This window comes from Onychostoma macrolepis, chromosome 15 (genome assembly GCF_012432095.1).
Source record: "Onychostoma macrolepis isolate SWU-2019 chromosome 15, ASM1243209v1, whole genome shotgun sequence".
In the NCBI taxonomy this organism is placed as follows: Eukaryota; Metazoa; Chordata; class Actinopteri; order Cypriniformes; family Cyprinidae; genus Onychostoma; species Onychostoma macrolepis.
Window position 1 is genome coordinate 2,641,493 of NC_081169.1, and position 23,043 is coordinate 2,664,535.

Here is a 23,043-nt window from a genome sequence, read left to right on the forward strand (position 1 = left end):
TAGGCCTTCTGAAAGTAATATAATTAACTTAGCATTAACGTTACACCAAGCCCGATAACAAACTACTCGGTATGTGAATTATCAGCTATTCTGTCCACTCAGTTTATTCAGTTTATTAACAGAACAAATAAATCTCACATTGGACATGAAAATTGTAGGTTTTGTTTGGATATTTACATATCTTATTTATCTAAAAGAGAAATCATAAGCAATACTCACGTATCCTGGCTTGAAGAAGAATAACGGCCCAACGGTCTGTTAAAATTTAAAATGCGCTTCGGAACAGTGACGAGTACATGTCGTACAGTGGTTGTCCAGACAGCCTAAGCACAACCTTCAGCAATGGTCCAGAACCGTGGTTGAATGGCAACATTGTGACAACACAGTAACAACCTTAACGACACAATGTAGAACCAACAACCTTTTAGCCATGTTGTTACAACGTTGCTAAAAGGTTGGCTACGTTGAGGCAACGTTCTGTGTTTGTTGGGTAATAGCGTATTTTAAAGTATGTTTTAAAGAAAATGTAGTTCCTACATTATTTTTCTATACATCGACTCGCTAGAGTCTCTAATATGCCCTTTAAGTAAAAAGACGGACATTTATGTGTAGTTAATAGATTACAGTATCGCCCATTATACATCAAGAGCATAACTAAAGAAAACACCGATCACCAAGATGGTGAGGTCAAACAAAACATTTGAAATAAAATATAAACCTCTGTTAATTCATAGATATATGACAGAAATGAAGTCAAACTGGTTAGTCACAAGTGGAGCTGGTAATGCTGTTTGTGGAGTTGTTTAATCATCCTCTGCTGTTTTATTTCAGTTGATTTCATTTAAGGCTGTGGCTGTATGTCAGTTGTAGTTTTGTTTCTTGTTCTTTCCTTCAGTGATTGTGTTTGTGTACAGTGTACACTGTAAAAAATGATTGTGATTTTAACAGTAAAAAACTGCAAAATACCACAGTAATAACCTGTTAAATGATTAAGAGTAAGTTTCCTTACTATATACAGTGAATAACTGTAATAGATCTAACCTTTGTTTTCGAGAAAGTAGCCTCAGAGTCGACACTCATAGACTGTGTCTGAAACCACTCCCTACACCCTCATCACTAGTCCTACATTACTGCACTATATAGTCCACTAGACAGAGTGATTGAGAACATATGAGTGAATTCAGACACTGATGAACACCTGCTGTTAACAAACACAATCACTGAAGGAAAGAACAAGAAACAAAACTACAGCCACAGCCTTAAATGAAATCAACTGAAATAAAACAGCAGAGGATGATTAAACAACTCCACAAACAGCATCACCAGCTCCACTCATTACTAACCAGTTTGACTTCATTTCTGTCATATATCTACAAATTAACAGAGGTTTATATTTTATTTCAAATGTTTTGTTTTATCTCACCATTCTGGCGATCAGTGGTTGCTTTAGTTATGCTCTTGACCCTTGACTCTTTAAGATTAGTTTTTCTTTGGCTGTTATAACTGTGTTTGTAAAGCACATTAATTATGACAAGAAAAGCCAAGAGAGTTTGTAGTTTTGGTTAAAACTTAAAAGTGATGATCATCTTCTAATGACCTGGATCACTGATCTCAGTTAGTGTCGAACAATGTGGGTGATTTGTAACTTTAAATTGTTTATGGTAGTAATATTACTTGACAAGTTAAGCTGACACACCATTTTGAAAGAATTTAAAAACCTTTTATGCACAAAACCTTCGGAGTTACAGCACCATCTAGAAACACACAGACATCAGGAATCAGCACATGAACCTCAACAATGGTGACTATTAATAATAAAAAAAACAATTCATGCTGCAAAGCATGCTGGGTCCCAGTACAAAACTCCCAGCATGCACTGCAGCATGAATAAATTATGCAGCAGAATGTTCTTAATATTTTCTTTATTTGCTTTTATTTTGGTGTTGTTTTTGTTGTTACTTTTCAGTAAACTGTTTTGTGATGTTCAGAGTTGAACCGTTTTTTAAATTTTTTAATATAGTTTTTGATTGTCACCAATGTTGAGATTCATACGCTGATTGCTGATGTCTGTGTGTGTTTAATTTCTGCTGTAGTTCAATATATTTATTTGTGCATATTCTGGTTAGAACTGTTTCACAACATTTGATTACTGTATAAATTAATGGTGCAATTAACATATCACGTGTAACAAGAGACTTAACACAAGACAATCAGTGAATTAAACTACACCATGATGGTTTTGACATCACAAACATCAGTCTCCAGATGATGACAGATTAACTTGGTGTTTTTGCTTTAAAAACTGTGCTTAATAAACACAGCTAATTAAAAGCAACCAAACAAAAACCATCATTAAAGAGTCACGATTCAAGATCCCAACTAAAGCACCCACTGATCGCCAATATGGTGACTTCAAATGAAAGTACAACAACTAAAATCTCAATAAGAGCTTTTGTACACATATGACATAAATAAAGTAAAAGTGGTTAGTAATAAGATGCTGTTTGTGCAATTGTTTAATCACCCTCTTCTGAAATCTTGAGAGATTTCATGTGTTTTATTTCAGTTGATTTCATCTTGGCTTTAGCTGTAAGTTTTGTTTCTCTGCTCTTGTTTCTCGTTCCTTCAATGATTCTACTTGTTAACAGCAGGTGTTCATCAATAAACTCAATCCTAATTTAATTAGTCACTTAATTCTCTCATTAATTCATCACTGCTTCAGTGTTACTTCAACACTCTGTAGTGTGGACACATAGAAGTGCTCTTTAAAACTGAGGATTTTGCTGTGGGATTAAAGGGGTTAAATGTGTGAGATGACAAAACATTCTGTGGAACGTAATTTTAACAGAAATATACCGTAAATTTAATTTACGGAACAAACTGTAAAAAACAGTAGATTACTGGCAACCACAGCTGCCGGTATTTCACCGTAAAATCAAGAAAATAAACAGCAAAATACTGTAAAACCTAACAGTCAACTTCCTGTTGTGTTTTGTGGGTCACCATTGTGCTGGAGAGTAGAGCCTGTGCTTAAGTCAAGGATGGACAGAGAGACACTGATGTTATGCTGCATGTTGCTTTGTTGAAAGGCAGTTACTGATGTAATGAGAATGTTCTTGCTAGTTTTAATCACGCACGTGTGTGTGCTGCTGTTATTTGCAAGAGTTTTGAGTTGAATTGATGACTTTGCATAAATCAGTAAAATTTTCTTCTTGGGCTTAAACAAAATAGTTCTCAGTACTCTTATGCTCACATTACATAAACATTATAAATATTAGTTTATAAACAAATGGCAGTTGGATAATTTAAGCGTAGTCGGTTTCTGCTAATAAAATGACTTAACTGAAAGGTTTGTGTATTAACATTGTATCAGTTAATGAGATACGGTTTTTCACTGTAAATTTAAACAGTTCTGTAAATCCTAAAATGTTGCTACCGTCTTTTTCACGGTAAAATTCTGGCAACCACAGCTGCCGGTATTTTTCCGTAAATTGAACAGATTTTTTTTTACAGTGTAGTATGAATGGAATTCGGACGTACTACATCCGCCATGTTGATGTTGTCACGTGTCATGCGTCTTCACAACAGCCCGAAAATTTAAAGAGCCCACTTCACTGCGCGAACATCGTTAATGATTTAAATTCTTACCGCTTAATGAACCATCTATTTAAAGAAAGCAGCGTTAACAAGCTGATGTACTACATTGAGGTTAACGTAACTCCATCTGATCGGTAATGATTAGAGATCTTTTTACTCCCAATTCACACAATCGTTTCATCTGTTTGTTAAACCCTCAACAAGTCAGTCGTTTACTTCGATGATGTTAAACAAGTACAAGTTAACCACAATGAACATCAACAATGTTTTTCCCTGAGGTACTTTACACTTGAAGGCAGCCGTGTCACGGCTTTCCGCCATTTTTCGAATATGACGCGGCCTCTCCCGCGGCCTCATGGGATAGTAAAGTGTTCATCGTTTGCCTACTACAGAATTCGGAAGGAAGTAGTAGGTCATCCGGGTACTTCTCGCCTACTATTTTTCGAATACTATGAATTCGGACTACTCGCCTCGCATACTGTTTTTCGCATACTATATATAGGGAAGTATGCGATTTCGTAGACTTGGTCGGCATTGCTGGGAACGCCCACAAAACCATAGACTTGGTCGGCATTGCTGGGAACGCCCACAAAAACGTCATATCCGTTTATACCGTGGGGGGGAACCGTTCGAATTAATGCGCGGATACCTTGTTAGGTGCTTGATCTTTACTTTTTGTTATGATTTCGATTGATTTTTGATTGGTGCAATGCTGAAAAGTTGCTGTGTGGCGTTCTGTACCTCTAATAAGTGAAAATTAAAAATAAAAACCCGATCTGAAGATTTATATACTGAATAAACAGACAGAGGTAGCACATCTGAGCGGGTAGCACACAACAGAACTCCGACAGCAGTTATATATACAACGTATGAAACATATCAAGCTTAATATTTATGTGCACTCCAGATAGACTAGACTTACCCTTCAATGACCTGTCGTTAGTCCCGTCCCGTTCTGATGGGGCTTTACAGCAACCCTCCTTCACATCAAATACATGTCACTCCCTGATATTTTGTGATGTAAATGTCATAATCTATTAAAACATTTATTTCATATTATTATATACAATCCCTTACGAAAATTAACAATGGTATTACTATAGTAAAAGTAGGCTAACCATGTTTTTTGGGCATTTTTATTACCAGTTGTAGCCTATAACCACAGTTTTACTACAAATACCATGGTTAAACTATGGTTAGTGTAGCAAAACATGTTTAATTTGTTTTTACCATGGTTTACCTATAATAACCATGTTTTTTTGGTTGTAACCACAGTTAATTTTCGTAAGGGATATTTTCATGTTATTTTATATCTTTTTATTTTATGGCGTGTATTTGTGAAAATGATTAGGCTATACATTCAGCACACACCACATAATGCTGTGCATTTCAAGGCACTTCAGGAGAGCTTTCATGTTACCTATGTTTTGTCAATGTTAAAATTATTTTTAATTTATCAATAAAAAAAGCAGTCTTTATCACTTGATTAAGATTAAGCAAAAGAAAATAACAAATGTTTACTTTCACAAGCTGTCACGTATAGGCTTGTAGTAAGCTGTCTCTTGCCTGGAGACTCAATCAGGTAACACAAAGTGTTGGGAAACGACACCTCTGGCCATTTCGTTGGGTTTGTCCAGTCACAGATACCGTACGGGCGGTCCGACACAATACGGCTCAGTTTTTTGACGTATCTTGCTCTGTCAAGCAGCAGAAATTATTTTATGTACACCATTCCCAGATAGCAACATATTGTCGGCCCAGATCCGGCCCACATCTGGCAATGTGGAATGATGATCTGGCCACATGTAGCGTGGATTGATGGCACTTGGGCGGACCGCTCCTGTTTGCCAGATCTGGGCCAAAAGCAGGCCACAGCAATGCCACATGTCAGCCAAGAGCAAAGAAATAAACCACACTGGACCTTATCTGAGCCACACAATCTTCATGTATTATTTATAGAGTCCTCTCGGCTTGTCTAAGCTTGTTAACAAGCAAAATCACTGAAGGAAAGAAGAGAACAGAAAAAAAGAGACAAATACAATCAAGAACTACAACCGACTGCAGCCACAGCATTAGATTAATTCAGCTGAAGATAACAGACATTAAATCTCTGAAGATCTCAGCAGAGGAGGATTAAACAACTCCACAAACAGCATCACCAGCTTCACTTATTACTAACCAGACTAACTTTATTTCTGTTAGAGGTCTACAGAAGATCTTATTGAGAATTAACAGGGTTTAAATCTAATGTTTGTTTCATTTGAAGTCACCATAATGATGATTGGTGTTTCCATTAATTGGGCTCTTAACTCTTATTACAATTACTTTGTCTTTGCTGGCTGTTGCCATGGTGTGTTAATCAAACACATTTGTAGCAAATAAAGGCAAAATGAGATCAGATGATGGTAATTGACGCTTCATCATTGTCATAGCCTTATTCATTAATGTAATTCGACTCTATTGATTGTGTTGTACCAATTATACATTTGCTACATAAAACTGCAGTCTAAGGTCAACAGCATTGCAGAACCAGTTAAAGACTTTTTTTTTTTTTTTTTATAAAAGCACAAAAAGTTGAACTCTAATAACACACAAAGTCATCAGAAATCAACACATGAACCTCAACAGTGGTGACAATATAAAGTGTAACATTGCAATGCATGCTGGGTACCATAGCACAAAATTCCCAGCATGCATCACATCATGAATAAATTATGCAGCTGAATTGTCCTGTTATTTTCTTTAATTCTAACTTCATGTATTTATTTTGTATTTTTTTTGCTGTTTTTTGTTGTGTCTTTTAGTAGCTTTTTGTGATGTCCAGAATTGATCCGAATAGCTGAATGTTTTGTCACCACTGTTGAGATTCATATGCTGATTGCTGATATTTAATACATTTATACAGTAACACATTTTGTAATGTAAAAGCATTAAAGGGATAGTTCACCCAAAAATGAAAATGTGATGTTTATCTGCTCATCCCCAGAGCATCCAAGATGAAGGTGACTTTGTTTCTTCAGTAAAACACAAATGAAGATTTTTAACTCAAACCGTTGCAGTCTGTCAGTCATATAATGCAAGTCAATGGGCACACAATCTTTGAGAGTAAAAAAAACATGCACAGACAAATTCAAATTAAACTTTGTGGCTCGTGACGATACATTGATGTCCTAAGATACGAAACAATTGGTTTGTGCAAGAAACCGAACAGTATTTTTATCATTTCTTTACCTCTAATACACCACTATATCCAACTGCCCTGAGGATGGAAAATAAGACCTGCTTTCATCAAGAACAAAGCGTGGGTGTATCTCACAAAACATGTTCAGGACACATTTCTCCCCAAACTCAAGAAATAAATAGAAATCGTATTTTGTATTAAGATAATGAAACATTTTAGAACCAAAACTGAATTTGGTTTCATTTCCTGACAGAAAATATTATTTTTATACAAACTTATGAAGTGAAATATGTTCTGATTAGGTTTTGTGAGATTAAATTGTATATTATAAATATTTATACTTAATGCAAGGAAAAAAAATCAATAAAATTATATCACGCTGGTCAGGATCTTGATTTTAATGGCATTGAACATAATAATGTTATGTAATAACATTACATAGACTAAAACATTTACTTGAGCTGCACATGAACAGTATGTGCACATGAAGGACCGTCTCCGAGTGAAATACTTCAGATGGTGCTTAAGAGTCAAAACATTGTTGACATTGTTCAGTTCAGTAATGCTCTGCATCATAAGAAGGATCTGTAGCGCTCAGACTCCTGATTTACAGAATAATTCAACTATTCAAATGTACTCTTCTGTGTGTTATGTTTGTTTTGCAAGTTAGTTTTATATGTAATTTATACTCTTTTTCAATATGATATTTGTACAATTAATTTTTTATACATTTGCACATCAGGATTCAGTCAAAGTAAAAAAGAAACTCAGTTTTAAAAAGCATTATAACACGAGACAGTGTTGTGTTTGTTTGAGCAGATCGAGGTGCACACTGACACCAGATCAGCTGTTATTACATTATTCACACAAGCACTGTATTCTTCACCTACTGTTTCCAGCCAGTTTCAGTTTAACCACAATTTTTTTAATTATTATTATTATCTAAATACCCTGAAGTTAAAAAGTTATTATAAAAGAATATGGATTCATCAAATGGTTTAGAAAATATAGTTTGATAAGTGTTTTGAGCCATAGCTACAAAATCAGTTGGCTTATATTTTCTAAACGGTTTGACTGATTAAAATGACTATAATTAAATCACTTTTCTGTCATTAGTGCCTATAGATTACATACTATAAAATCTTGTCTGAATCAGTGAAGTTGGTTTAGGAGGAGATCAAATAAGTTTGTGGCAACTCAAAAAAAATCAAAACAGACTCTGACATGTTATACTAATGTTGTCCACGAGAGAACCACAGAATAACAAACCTTTTTTATTTCATGTATTTATGATGGTCAGCCATTTAAATCAGTGGGATTCAGATGAACGCTAATATTGTCCACCAGAGGGAGAGACATAATGAATCCTCTTAGATCTCAAAGTTTTAAAGTCTGCAGACTGTAATCACAGACTGGCTTATAATACAATAATCAGGTTTAAATAAATGATACAAGAACTGAGTAGACTATTTTTTTCTTTCCATATTTATTGAGTTTACAAAAAGCACTGCACAAATAGTTTGGCATGTTAATATTCTCAAATATAATAAACAATACAGAAGTAATATTTATGAAAAATCGTTAGTTTAATATGTTTAAATTGCACATTAGGTTTGTTCAGGGATGTTATTTGTTGAACAGTAAACGCGAACGTCAGCATCGTTTCTATGACGACCAAAGTCTTCATGCTCACACTGCACCCTAAAAACCTAACAATTATATCTGTCTGGAATGAAAACATACAGTTGGAAATTATAATAATACATAACTGAGAATATATGCAATGTTTGGTATTATTTATCTTAGCAAAAAAATATTTAAGTAAAATTACAAAAATAAGTTCAAATACAGCCATTCAAAAGTTTGGGGTTAGTATTTTTTATTAATTTTTTATTAGGAAGTCTCTTCTGCTCACCGAGGCTGTATTTATTTGACCAGATACAGTAAAAATAGTATTATATTGTGAAATATTACTAAAATTTAAAATAACTGTTTTCTATTTGAATATATTTAAAAACATGTAATTTATTCCTGAGATCAAATCTCATTTTTCAGTCTTCAGCGTCACATGATCCTTCAGAAATCATTGTAATATGCTGAATATCGTTCTAATATTTCTGAATAAGAAACATTTCTTGTTATAATCACTGCGGAAAACAGTTTGTGCTGCTTCATATTTCTGTGGAAACATGATACTTTTTTTCTCAAGATTCTTTTTTTTAAACATTATAAGTGTCCTTCTGATCAATTTAAAGCTTCCTTGCTGAACAAAAGTATTATTTTATTTCAAAATAATAATAATAATAATAAATAATTTTTTAAAAATCTTACTGACTCCAAATCTTCTTATACACTCAAACACTTTTTTTAATTAAAATATGATAAAACATAAATAGGATAAGACAAAACAAGCAAGCTATAACATTTTGACTAATCTATTTCTATGGATTTATTTTATTTAATTTTTTTTCAGTTGTTTGTTATTGCTGGATAATCACAATATTACAATTCCTTAATATTTCCACAACCTTTTTGACTTACAATACACACTGCAGTACTAAACCAAAACCATTCTCATTTTCTTTCTGACGCACATGACGGTTTGAATCACTGATATTAAGTGCTGATAAATCTATTGCCATCAGGTGCTCAATAAAGCGTATTATTAATCATTGATGATCGTGTCATTTTCAGCCCTTCTCAGCAGAATCTCATCAGTATCCTGGGATTGAAAGTTTCTTCTCGTGCCATATTTGTATTTAACCTGAGCATACGTCACATCACTAGATCCAGCACCTGAAAACATAGAAATTAATTCAAAATACACTTTTTTTTTTTTTTTTTTTTTTTTAAATAATTTTAAATTCTTGATTGTGGTTTGTAGATTGTAGAATTGTGATGTTTTTAGTTCGGCTCACCTTGATCTGTTTGCAGCATGAGTTTAGAGTAAAAGCAGTCAGAACTCTCCGTTTCATTCTCTAAAAGATGACAACAATTAATATCATTAGCGTCTACTGTATGTCCAGAAGTGATATGAAATAGCAATATATTTATAAACTCTCTACAGCTAAGGTATGTTATGCAGCGGCCTATCTTAATTCTACATATATTATATTATGATAACTACGAACAGATGTTTAGGAAAATATTGTGGTGATTTTTGCTAATGTAATGGTCATGAATTCATAAGAGCAGAAACTTTTGTTTTAGTTTACCTTTATTTTCTTTCTTTTTCTTCTGTTTTGTTGTAGATTTCAGTTCAATCTCAGCATAGGTGAGTTCAGTAAGCTCACTAACACGGTCTACAATGAGGAAAAACACACTTGGTTTAACTTGATTTGCTCTGCAAATATCACAGTGATAAAAAAAGATGATTTCCATAAACTACTAAACTACTGTTCTTACCATTATTAACAGTTGCATCAACAGAGTCATAAATATGATCAGTTCCTGTAATATATACATTAAACAAGTGAATTTTTTTTTTTGTATTAATATTTTTGTTAATTAAAATGTATCTCTGTCTTCTGTCTGAGCTTATAAAGATGTGTGGGTATGTATTCATGGGTAATGGGTAAAGACTGACCAGACAGCAGTGAGTTGTGTCCGGCTTCACTCTGGTTCTGGTCTGATGTCTGACTGCTGATCTGCTGTTGACTGACAGAAGAGGGAGACTGAGATCTGCCACCTACACAGATAGAAAACATCTTCACCAGGTTTGGGAGACCAGTTAAGACCAGAAAACCATCTTAGGCTGTTGTGGAATAGAAGCTCAAAAGGTTTAGGAACAGAGTTAGTGTCTGCAAATGTGTCATGGACAATTAATTTAACCTTTGTTTCTGTAGCGCCACAGCAGGAGCAAGACAATGATGAAAACTGTGAGAGTCAGTCCTGCAGTGACTCCAATTATCATGGGTTTGAGACCATCAGATCTTGTGTCTGTGGGAGCTGAGATATAATTTAACATTTAGATTAGTTCTGTAAAGAGCACAGAAACATTTCAATAGTGTTTATAGTTTTTATTCTCACCTCTGACTGAGATCCAGCTCTCGGGTGACGCTCCTCTCTCTGGGTGTTTGCAGGAGTAGAAACCCTCATGTGACTTTGAGACAGTAGTGATGCTCATCTCTGTAGTTTGATTCTGGATGAGTGATCCATCTTTATAGAAATCAGCTCTGAGGTTTGGAGCGGTTGTGTGTCGATATAAACAGCGTAGAGTCAGATGATCTCCTTCAGTCACAGGATGAACAGGACTCTCCAGAATCACACCAGCTACAGAAACAGAGCAAACATGCACTGACTGCAGAATTATATAAACAATATGATAACGTTGCATGTGTTTGTCCACTGATGCTTAATGCACTTGTTTAATCAACCTGCTTCGTGCATTGGTTGTAAACGCCAGTGAAATGAATAAACACAGAAACACAGACTCACAGTGTACAGTGATATTAACAGGATGATGTTTCTCTCCAGATTCAGACTGACACCAGTACACTCCAGTGTGTGATGCATAGGTGAAGCTGATTGTACATGTAGATCCTGTTTGTGATCCTCGACGTAATGAAGAACAATCTTCCAGTCGTCCACTGTCTGTGTATCTTCTCACTCTCCATCCAGTAGAGTTACTCTGGTCCTCACAGCTCAGAGAGAGAGAGACAGATGTGAAGTGTTGAGTTCTGCTGGGACTGACGATCAGAGAGACTGGAGGAGAAACACCTGAGACCACAATTACAGCCGCAGAGTGTCAGATTTGAGCTTGGAAACTCTCTGTATTTAATATGAACCAGTAGTTTAAGTTCTGTTTGAACTCACCAGTGACCCACAGCTGCTGTGTGTTGCTGTGCTGTGTTTTATAGACTGGTTTCTCTCTCTCTGCGCTGCACACATAAACTCCTGTGTGATTTACAGCAGAACTGACAGTGTAGTTTCCTCCTGCTCCTCTGCTGCTGTCTGAGAGCAGATTATACTGATGCCTGTTCTCTGTAAAACCAGACAATGTATTCAATATGGTATTCTGGATGTGAATAAAATCAGATAATTCAGATGACGCACATTATAACTTACCTGCTGAGTCAGTTAAAGTGAACCAGCTGAATGTCCAGCCTGTAGAGAAGCTGTGAACCTCACAGATCAGAGTCACTGGATCTCCTTCAGTCAACCACTTCTGAGGAGAAACACTTAAAACTGCTCTGGGATCTGAAATAGAGAAATCACTCATTAATAACATGTTATATGTGTGTTTGTGTGTGTTTATGAAGTGATAATCAAACTCACCTGATACTGTCAGTGTAACTTTATCACTCGTTTGTGACCAGCGTGATCCTTCTGTCTCTGATCCTTTACAGGAGTATTCACCTGCGTCAGACTCAGTAACAGAACTGAATGTGTGTTCCTGTCCATCACTGAAAACACTTGAATTATCTTTATACCAGCTGTAGCTCCAGCTAGTGACTCCTTCAGCATATATGTCACATCTGAGAGTGACTGTCTCTCCTCTGAACACATGTAGAGGTTTAATGGTCACTTTGGGTTTTGGTCTTTCTGTACAACATCAATTCACAATGAAAGTAATGAACGGTTTTTGTTGTATGAACACAGTTACTTGATTGTAAATCTAAATCTAAATCAGATTAGACTGAAATGTTCTCTAGCTGTTATTGCACTTACACTGTAAAAAATTATTCACTATATTTACTCAAATAAAATCGTGTCAACAGATTACAAGCAATGTTATTAATTAAATTCAACACGTAAGGGATAATCAACAGCTAGCTGTGCATTAAACGATTTGAAAGCACGACGTGGAGGTGAAGAACCATATTGATTTCACTGGCAAAAAAACAAACAAACAAAAAAAACACTAGGCTAATGAATAGTATGCATGTCAGGCCAGTAGTTGGCGATGAAGAAACACTGCGCAAAAATGTAATATGCATGCACACGACGTCATCTTTTTCACAAATTCATGCTTTTGTTGTTTACATGGAGATGATACAGGCATCGTGTTCAAAAGCTTGTGTTTCCAGGCCCCCAAAAACAGTTATTGAAGACACCTGATGTTAACAAACAGAATAACTGAAGGAGAAAATCATGTTTTACCATTGGGTCACCATCACGGTGGTCAATGTTTGCTTTAGTTGGGCTCTTGACCCTTTAACATTAGATATTGTTTGGCTGCTGTAACTGAGTTGGACAACAGTTAAGACAAGCCAAGAGAAAAGGTGATCGGGTGGTGTTGGTTGTTTTGACATCATCATCATCTGACCTGAATCTGAGTTGGATTTACAGTATCAATTTTTGCCATCCTCTAGTTATACAGTGTACTATCTGGAATTTTCAGCATAAACAGATTTCTAAAAGCTCTTCTCATCAAATAATAATAAAAAAATCATCTAGGCACACAGGCATCAAGTATCAGCGTGAGAACCTCAACAATGGTGACCATCAAATGCTGCAGTGCATTCTGGGTGCCACCAATCAAAACTCATCAATAGCTCCCATCATGCATTGCATATTTTTAGTAGTTTGTTTTGTGACATTCAGAGTTGATCTGTTTATCTGAATATGCTGTTTATCACCGTTGTTGAGATTCATACTCTGATTCTTGATGTCAGAGTGTGCCTAAAATAACTTTTTTTTTTTTTTGACCAGAGCCATTTTTAAAAAGCTCTTTGGCTTATACTGAAAATTTCAGATCTTATACTGTAGAATTACAGTATTGCTGTAATCAAAGTAAATCTAATTCAAAGATTCAGGTCAAATGATGATAACACATAATCAACACCACCAGACCACCTTTTCTCTTGGCTTGTCTAACTGTTTAACTCTGTAACAGCAGCCAAACAAAATCTAATGTTAAAGAGTCAAGGGTCAAGAGCCCAACTAAAGCAAACATTGACCACCGTAATGGTGACCTAAAAATTCAGATTTTCTCCTTCAGTGATTCTGTTTGTTAACATCAGGTGTCTTCAATAACTGTTTTTGGGGCCTGGAAACACAAGCTTTTGAACACGATGCCTGTATCATCTCCATGTGAACAACAAAAGCATGAATTTGTGAAAAAGATGACGTCGTGTGCATGCATATTACATTTTTGCGCAGTGTTTCTTCATCGCCAACTACTGGCCTGACATGCATACTATTCATTAGCATAGTGTTTTTTTTGTTGTTTTTTTTGCCAGTGAAATCAATATTTTGTTTGTGCTATTTTACTCATTTTGAATGGTTAATTTGTAATCATCTCATTTGATTAATTCTAATGAATTTTTATGTGTTGAATTAATAATATTGCTTGTAATCTGTTGACACAATTTTATTGAGTAAATATAATGAATGATTTTTTACAGTGTGTCTCATTAAATTATATGTGCATTATGTAAAAATACTTGCCGTGTATTGTTACTGCTGCTGGTTTACTGTAATCTGTGTAATCTGTGTAATATCTTCCTCTTCGTGCTCTGCAGCTGTACTCTCCTCCATCAGAGACTGTCACAGGATTGATTGTTTTAGTTGCAGCTCCAGTAGATTCACGGTTTGAGTCTTTTCTCCAGAGAAACTCCCATCCATTCTGTGACTGAATCCCCTCACATCTCAGAGTAACTGAGTCTCCAGTGAACACTGAACTCTGAGGCTCAACAGTCAGAGCTGGTTTAGAAACACCTGTCGATATAAAGTTAGTGGGATTATGAGTTAAAGTTTTCCAGCAGAAGATCTCGGTAAGGAATCCATGAGGCTGAGCAGTTTTGTTGCGCGTCTACATGGCGTTGCGTGTTAATGATAGCCATGAAGCTGCGAAACCTTTGCAAATCTTTTTTTTTTTTTTTTTTTTTAAGAGTGGGTCAGATTGCGTAACAAACTGAAACCACAGTCAATTAATCGATAATAATAGGCTGATTAAAAACACATTATACAGGCACTTTTTATTTAATGTTATTTTATTTTATTGTTTAATTGTATTGAGTGTATTAAACTTTAAATAAAACATTTGCAATGGGTTTGTAAATCGTTTTTGTAAAATGTTTATGCATGTTTTGGCCTGAGACACTTGGTGTTGGTATACATATTTTACAAAATTCATAAGAAAATGAAAAAAAAAAAAGTTTTTTGCAAATTCTTGTTCTTCATCTCCCCAAGAACCACTGAGGTGATTTTCATATTTTACTGTATCATTTCTTTAAATATTTCCATACCAAATTCATGACAAATGCTATTTATATTGCTATATAGACACAGATATGGGGAGATGAAGAACAAGAATCTGGTGGAGTTTGCAGAAAACAATTTGATCTGATCTTTTTATGAATTTTTAAAATATGTCTATACAGCAATGTAAATAGCATTTGTTATGACTTTGGTATGCAATTATTAAAAAAGTATGCAGTAAAACAACATGAAAATCACCTCAGTGGTACTTGGGGAGATGTAGAATAAGAATCTGGTGGAGTTTGTAGAAAATAATTTGATTTTATATTTTTATTAATTTTTTTTTTTATATGTCTATACAGCAATGTAAACAGCATTTGTCATGATTTTGGTATGCAATTATTAAAAATTGATACAGTAAAGAAGCATGAAAACCACCTCAGTGATACTTGGGGAGATGCAGAACAGGAATCTAACACTGTTCGGGAGGCAGACACACTCTGTCAGTTTAAATCTAGATTAAAGACCCATCTCTTTATCCTGGCTTACACATAACACATTAATACGCTTCTATTATTCAAATCCGTTAAAGGATTGTTAGGCTGCATTAATTAGATCAACCGGAACCGGGAACACTCCCCATAACACACGATGTACTCGTTACATCGTAAGAAGAATGGCATCTACGCTAATATTTGTCCGTTTCTTTCTTATTCTGTTTCTCAGTCCGTATCTGATCAGTATTTTTGATGATTTTCACCTAAATTTGACGGCCCTCAGAATATTTTCTGCTATGAATATAAGAACATATTATATATCAAAATAAAGAACCAAGCCTCTGCTTTTTAACAAATTTTATTCTATCCTCATGTGTTCATGTTTTATCAACATTTGAATGCAGATAGGTTTCATCAAAAATACAACATTACAACATCAAATAAATGCATTTTTATCAAAGTAGTGCATTTTCAAGCAAAATACATTCAGATGTCATATTCTTTCACCTGTAAATAATTATATGAATAATTTAAATTGCATTCAATAAACAGAACAAACAGACACACACACACACAAACATATACATACATATGATTACACACACACACTCAGGCTACATACATATGCATACATATGCATACATATACTACGCACGCACGCATACATGCAGATAGATCTATAGATAGATCACGCCCACACACACACACACACACACACACACACACACCTATTCAGATCGATGAATCGGGTTACAGCTACAGATGTTTCTGTGTCTGTAAATGTTTGTAAATTTCTCTCACTGACTACTTCGTCCCGATCAGATTCAAAACGGTCAAAACATGATCTACATAGGCTATATGATCTATATATGATCTACATTTTCTCTGATCCTTCTATTTATGCCGATCGTCTTCTATTCGCACCCTAAAGACCTGGAAGTCCCGTAACTCATTCAGGACATGCGCTAGGGCTTTCCTCACCGTAATACACCTAGAACACGGATTGCCGAAAAAACTCAATGGCAGGGAAAGAGTTAATTATGTAAAACATAAAAAAAAAAAAGTTATTTTGAACAAAGTCAGAACAGCTTATAATGATTATCTCATCATATAGAAACAGCTGCTCTCTGTACAGCAGCACATGCATTGCTAAAGAGAAAAATTTAACACAGGAGTCAAGGGCGCAACTAAAGCAAACACTGATCTTCATGATGGTGGCATCATTTTAACCAATAAAACATCAGCATCTGATCCTCTGTAATTCTCAATAACAGCAGGTGTTTATCACTAATGCACAATCATCATTTAATTAGTCACTTAATTATCTCATTCACTTTAACTCTCTGAGGACTTGGGATTTGACTCGAGACTCGTTTGTGACTAAAGGAATGACTTGGTTCCTCCTCTGCTGAAATCAGCTCATGGGTGGAATAAACATAAGGCAGGACTTTTACTTTCTGACCCCAGGACTTTACATCTCTGATGGTTTTAGTTTTAAAAACACTGCATAATGTGAAGGAAAAAGAAGCAGATAGGTACTCATTAATAACATGTTAAATGCCTGTTTATGCCTGAGATGATCAAACTCACCTGATACTGTCAGCGTAACTGCATCACTGTGGTGAGACCAGCGTGATCCTTTAAATCCATAACAGGAGTATTTACCTGCGTCAGACTCAGTAACAGAACTGAATGTGTGTTCCTGTTCATCACTCAAAACACTGCTTAAACCTTCTTTATACCATCTGTAGCTCCAGCTAGTGACTCCTTCATCATATATGTCACATCTGAGAGTGACTTTCTCTCCTCTGAACACATGTTGAGCAGGTTTAATGGTCACTTTGGGTTTTGGTCTTTCTGTACAATGACAACAATTCACAATAAAAAATGTGAATAATAAAATAATAAAACGAGCTGTTTTTACTGTATAAACCTCCGGCAGGCGTTTCAGGTGCCTCCGGACCAGGACCAGCAGATTAAAGAACAGTTTCTTCCCCAGAGCTGTCTCTTTACTGAACTCTAACCCCCGTTGATCCACTTCCTCATATATGGTTAACTCTTCTCTCCTACCTCACATCACTACTGAATGTAAATTTTTATTACAGTAACAACTGTTTACTTTTGTATCTTGCACTACCATACCTAATTGGATTATGCTCATTTGCACTGCTGACTGTTGTTTACATTAGCATTTTGCTCCGTATGTCTAATTGTAATATGCAATCACTTCCACTGCACTTTTACACCTTGTTTATAGTAATAGCCATCTGTATATATATTATATTGATAGTACATATCACCTGTAAATTCTGTTTATAGTAATAACCATCTGTATATTTATTCATTATACATATTCACCAGTAAATTCTGTTTATAGTAATAACCATCTTTCTATATATATTTATACATATATTCAGTACATATCCTTGTCCTGCACTTATTCAACCATTGTATATCCTGCACTTGCTGCACTTGCACTTCTGGTTAGACCTAAACTGCCTTTCGTTGCCCTGTACCTGTACCTGTGTAATGACAATAAAGTTGAATCTAATCTAATCTAATAAAATAAACAGTTTATTGCAAAACACACGTTATATCGGGTTAGACTGAAGTGTTGTTCTTTATAGCTGTTACAGTCACTTATTAGTGTCTTATGAAACATTTTCACTAATTTCTCAGAGCAGTTCATTATGTGAGGAAATATATTTGCTGTGTATTGTCACTGCTATTGGTTCACTGAAATTTCTTCCTCTTGTCATAACACAAAATAACTTAAGAAGGTGTATTTATAATAATTTAAAACCATAACTCTTTTTACAGCTACTTTGTAACAGTGTAGAATCACTCGTATGTGAATATGTGATGAAATTCATTCACCTTCAGTTTGTCCAGAGTGGATGATTGAAATCAGCACTAAAAACACAAAAAGAAAATGTCAGCATTGAGCTGATACGGTGTACATTACATTAGCCATATGAAGGTATATTCTTCTTCCTTTGCTTGTAAAACACCATAATTTTACTCTTAAATATTTGTCAGCTTCACAACACAGGTTTCTGTTCAGTCAATTTTGTTAACACTTTATTTTGATGATCGTTTTGAGCATTCTGTTGACAATAAGTAACTTTGCACGAGTCAACTAACTCTCATTAGAGTACTAGACTGTCTGAATAATATCTGCTAACTCTTTATTGTGATGGTGTCCCAACAGACACTCTGACTATAAGTAATTTTGCAAGTACATGTGAACTTATTTTAACCCAAACCTTACCAGTCTACTAACACTCTACTAACACTCTAATGAGAGTCAGTAGATATGTAGGTGCAATGTTACTTATAGTCAACAGAATGTTAAAGGCACCATCAAAATAAAGTGAAACCTCTTTTTTTTTTTTGGCTAATTTGTCTATAGACCTTTTCATCTAACTTGTCTACACTTTCAAGGGTCTGAAAACTGTGACAGTAATAAAGATGAACTCATAATAAGAGATTGTGTGGAGGACTGCATATGTCATATGTGCTTACACACATTTTCAAAACTATGCTTCTCTTTTTCAAAACTTTACACACAAGTCCAAGAACTGCACACACAAAATGCCTCACATCTCTTGCAAAATGAAGCACTGCATTCAAAATATCACAAACATATCTCAAAAGCAAACATTTGTCTTACGTTGCAAACACTTTCGTCATAATATTACATTTTGGATATATCATATACACACAGTTATTCAAAACATAAAGCTCTTCTTTCATGAGCTCCTATGTACATTTCTGTGCAAGATTGAAAGTAATTGGCAGAGAGATTAAAAAATTACATGAAAAATTCATGGTAAACATGAACGCAAGATTGAAAACAATTTTTCAAGATTTTGCATTCGTGGGTCTGAATACAGTATTACACAGTAAGAAAGAAAGGAAATATTGTTTGCATCCATTGTTCAAAACCTACAGTTTTTCTAAGGTCACTGTAATACTGGCAAAGAAGTGTGCATTTCTCAAAACAATTTGTGCAAACAGCACCACACAATGGATTACCTGCAAAAGCCTGTAACTTACTCAAAATCTTTAGTTCATCTCTCAAAAGTAAGTATTCATGTCAATGAACATATCAGTGCCATCAGAACAAAAAGTCCTTGTTTCATTGTTCACAAACAAGATAGTCAAAATACTTCGTCATGTTGTCAATATAACACTGCACTCTGTTAGTGTTACCTGATGTAAACTATGGCAACAGTTTAGATGACAGTTACTGTATTGAAATGCAGAAGGCTGCACTTCTTATGTATGCCATATATCCATTTTCAAAAGTACAAATTTACACATTACTATATGTGTGATATTGATTGAAAGAGACTGGATCTAATTCACAGTTACTCTTTTACTAGTGGTCTGACTTGCACAGAGAACTATTATAGATTTTGAGCAACATGACATTAGCAACTGATAATGTAGGAAACCGCAGACAATCAGTTGCATGAATGTATCAAAGCAATCACAACTTGTTCAAAAGAATGAGAAACTGCTTTTATGATGTGCACAATTGACTAGATGATGTGGAGGTTGAACAAAGTAGTTTTGAGAATTTCATTTTTGATCTAAGAAATGCATCAAAGCGACGAAGTAAGAAAAAAAACAAAACAAAAAAAACAATCCACACCATGTCTTTAAAGATCAGCGTCTGAATGAGATTAGGCCACTAGATAATGATTCTATTATTCTCAATAATCAATCAAAACCATGTAGTCACAATTTTTCTTAGCTTTTTTTGCTATAATAAATGTGCTTTACAAACAGTTACAGCAGCCAGAAAAAGAAAAAAGCTAAGATTAAAAATCAAGGGTCAAGAGCCCAACTAAAGCAAACCCAACCAAAGTAATGATTTTAGTAACTTTGCTATTACAAATGAAGTGTTTGCAGTTTTATTCTAAGAAACACCGTGTTGACGAAATATAAGACAATGTTTTTTTCTTGAAAATAAATGTGAAAAAATGCGGTCGTCTTATATTCAGGGTCTAGACGTGGACATGTCAATAACACACCCACAACAATAGGTGGGGTCAAAAGCGCATAAAACGAGTGTGCCATGAAATATGTAATGTGTGCTGTAAAGATCTCGAGTGAAAACAAAAGAAAAAGAAAAGCTTACAGCGGCACGAGTCTTGACTGTCATGTTAGCCTGATGAGACCAAACTTCCTCTGTAAGTGATTTTAAAACACAGTACCCAGATTTGAAGACTACAATAAGATTTCACTTCTATTGTTAATACAATTTTTGTAGGCTACTATGAGATGGATAGCCTAAATGTTATATAATTCAGATGGGCTACCCGCTATTTTTATGGTAGCCTATATCAAAAAGTGTATATTTTTCAATGTCACTGTTGGTACATTTTATCAGTATTTACCATACTTTCAAAACAAAAATTCAAATAGGAGAAATATGCAATATGAAAATAATTTAAGAAAAAAAATGTGTTTTACACACACACAGACAGAGAGAGAGAGAAAAAAATATTGGTTTCAAAAGCCTTTTTCCAAACGGTACATCTGGAAAAAGGGGGTTCTTATATTCGGGTCAATACGGTACTCTTTCTCAGCGGACTCAAATGAAATAAGTTAACCAAAAGTTTGTATTTAAGAGGTTGTTGTAGTACACTAGTATACTACTAGTACACTGATATCTGTATACTTACTACTTAGATATTTACTAGTGCACACTTAAAGTATACTTACTAAAATAAATTAAACACAACAAAGTGCATTGCTTTCACAAACAGCACTAACTGCAAACCTGCTCCTTCAAGCTAATCCCTCCCTCATATATTATAGACTAGAGCTCGATTTGAGAATCTGAGAGCAGCATGAAAATACAAAAAATAAATCAGAAACACTAAACCACTTGATCCCATTCATAATATAAGAGCAATTAACATCCACTGAAATACATCCAGAGAAAGCAATACTCACAGAACACAAGAGGAAGTTGACTGAGCTCCATACTGACCGAATAATGACAGACGGTTAAACACACAGACTGTGTTAAAGCCTCAAGACTTCCTGATACCTACAGTCAGATCCAACATGACACATTATACAGATACAAATGCATCGTGTGTTAGAGAAAATGTTGCTAAAAGTTTTCACAAAATGTCAAACTGACTAACATGCAAGTTTGACAGAAATGTTGTCATGATTCAGTATCAATGTAACGATCTGCACAAGGACACGAAGATTGGGGATCCAAAAGCAGTTTATTATGCTAATCCAAAGCTGTAATCCATACACAGGCGTAAGGTCACACACAGGGTAGTGATGTTACAATACAATACAAGTTTATTTGTATAGCACATTTAAAAAAACACTGGTGTTGACCAAAGTGCTTTACAATTAAAAAGACAAGCAAACACAAAGCATTAAAGCACTAGAAAGACAATTTAATTATGAACCTAAAATAAAATTAAAACAAAGTAGAGGAGACATGCTGGAATCAAAAATAGCAATGCCAATGAGAATCAGGGAATATTGAAAGCCAAGGAAAAAAGGTAAGTTTTCAAAGCGGATTTAAAAATTGACAAAGTTTGAGCGGATCTAATGTAGGCTGGAAGGCTATTCCATAACTTAGGACCGATGACCGCAAATGCGCGATCACCCCTGTTTTTAAGTCAGATCTAGGGACTCTGATTGACTATATGTTCCTAGAACCAAAGTAATCTAGATTGTGAAGGCGGATGCAGTAGTTTAGATAGGTACTGTGGTGCCTGGTTCCTCAAAGACTTAATTGATTTCAAAGTTTTGTTATTTGTATTTCTGTATTTGACCGGTAACCAGTGGAGTGAAATCAGAACCGGTGTGATGTGTTCACTTTACGCCGCTTTTAGGAGCCGGGCTGCAGCTTTGTACTAACTGTAAGCGTGTGACACATGTCTGAGAGGCACCAATGTACAAAGAATTACAATAATCAAGTCGGGATGTTACAAATGCATGCATGACAGTTTCAAAGTTCTTACCAGACAAGAAAGGCTTAACCTTTGCTAAAAGATGAAGATGATAGAAACAAGACCTAACCACAGCACTTATCTGCTCATCAAATTTAAGACTGCTATCAAACAAAAACCCCAAATTCCGAACACAGGTGGTACTGTATGGCAACAGAGTATCAAGATCAACACCGTGAACACTATGATCATTTGAGCCAAACAAAATAATTTCAGTCTTACTCTCATTAAGACTTAAGAAATTACTAGCAAGCCAAAGTTTCAGTTCGTCTAAGCAGTCTAATATAGACTTAAAGGCAAGCTTATCATCACGCATTATAGGCAGATAAATTTGTGTGTCATCAGCATACAGATGAAAAGATACACCATGTCTAGATAAGAGAGAACCCAAAGGTAGTATGTAGAGATTAAACAGTACCGGGCCAAGAATGGATCCCTGTGGGACACCAGAAGTTAAGTGTATAACGGAAGAGTGGTGTCCAAGGCAGACAGAGTAACTCCTATTAGTCAAATATGATCGAAACCATTGCAGCACTGCACCTCAAGGCCCACACATGCTTCTAGACGTGATAGGAGAATATTGTGATCAACCAGGTCAAATGCAGAGCTAAGGTCTAGCAAGACC

At 35.1% G+C, this 23,043-nt stretch overlaps 1 protein-coding gene across 1 annotated transcript; it reads right to left on the reverse strand.

Moving 5' to 3' along the window:
• Positions 1-8,307: 8,307 nt before the first annotated feature.
• LOC131520773 (Fc receptor-like protein 5) lies at positions 8,308-21,421 on the reverse strand. The gene is made up of 15 exons (XM_058745243.1): positions 21,391-21,421; positions 18,298-18,333; positions 17,011-17,277; positions 14,167-14,440; positions 12,056-12,318; positions 11,846-11,977; positions 11,594-11,761; positions 11,216-11,497; positions 10,808-11,050; positions 10,610-10,726; positions 10,365-10,466; positions 10,184-10,228; positions 9,994-10,080; positions 9,697-9,756; positions 8,308-9,574 (listed from the first exon to the last, which is right to left on the reverse strand). The coding sequence occupies exons 1-15, from the start codon at positions 21,419-21,421 to the stop codon at positions 9,444-9,446; spliced, it is 2,238 nt and encodes a 745-aa protein (XP_058601226.1). The 3' UTR covers positions 8,308-9,443.
• Between the last annotated feature and the right edge of the window lie 1,622 nt (positions 21,422-23,043).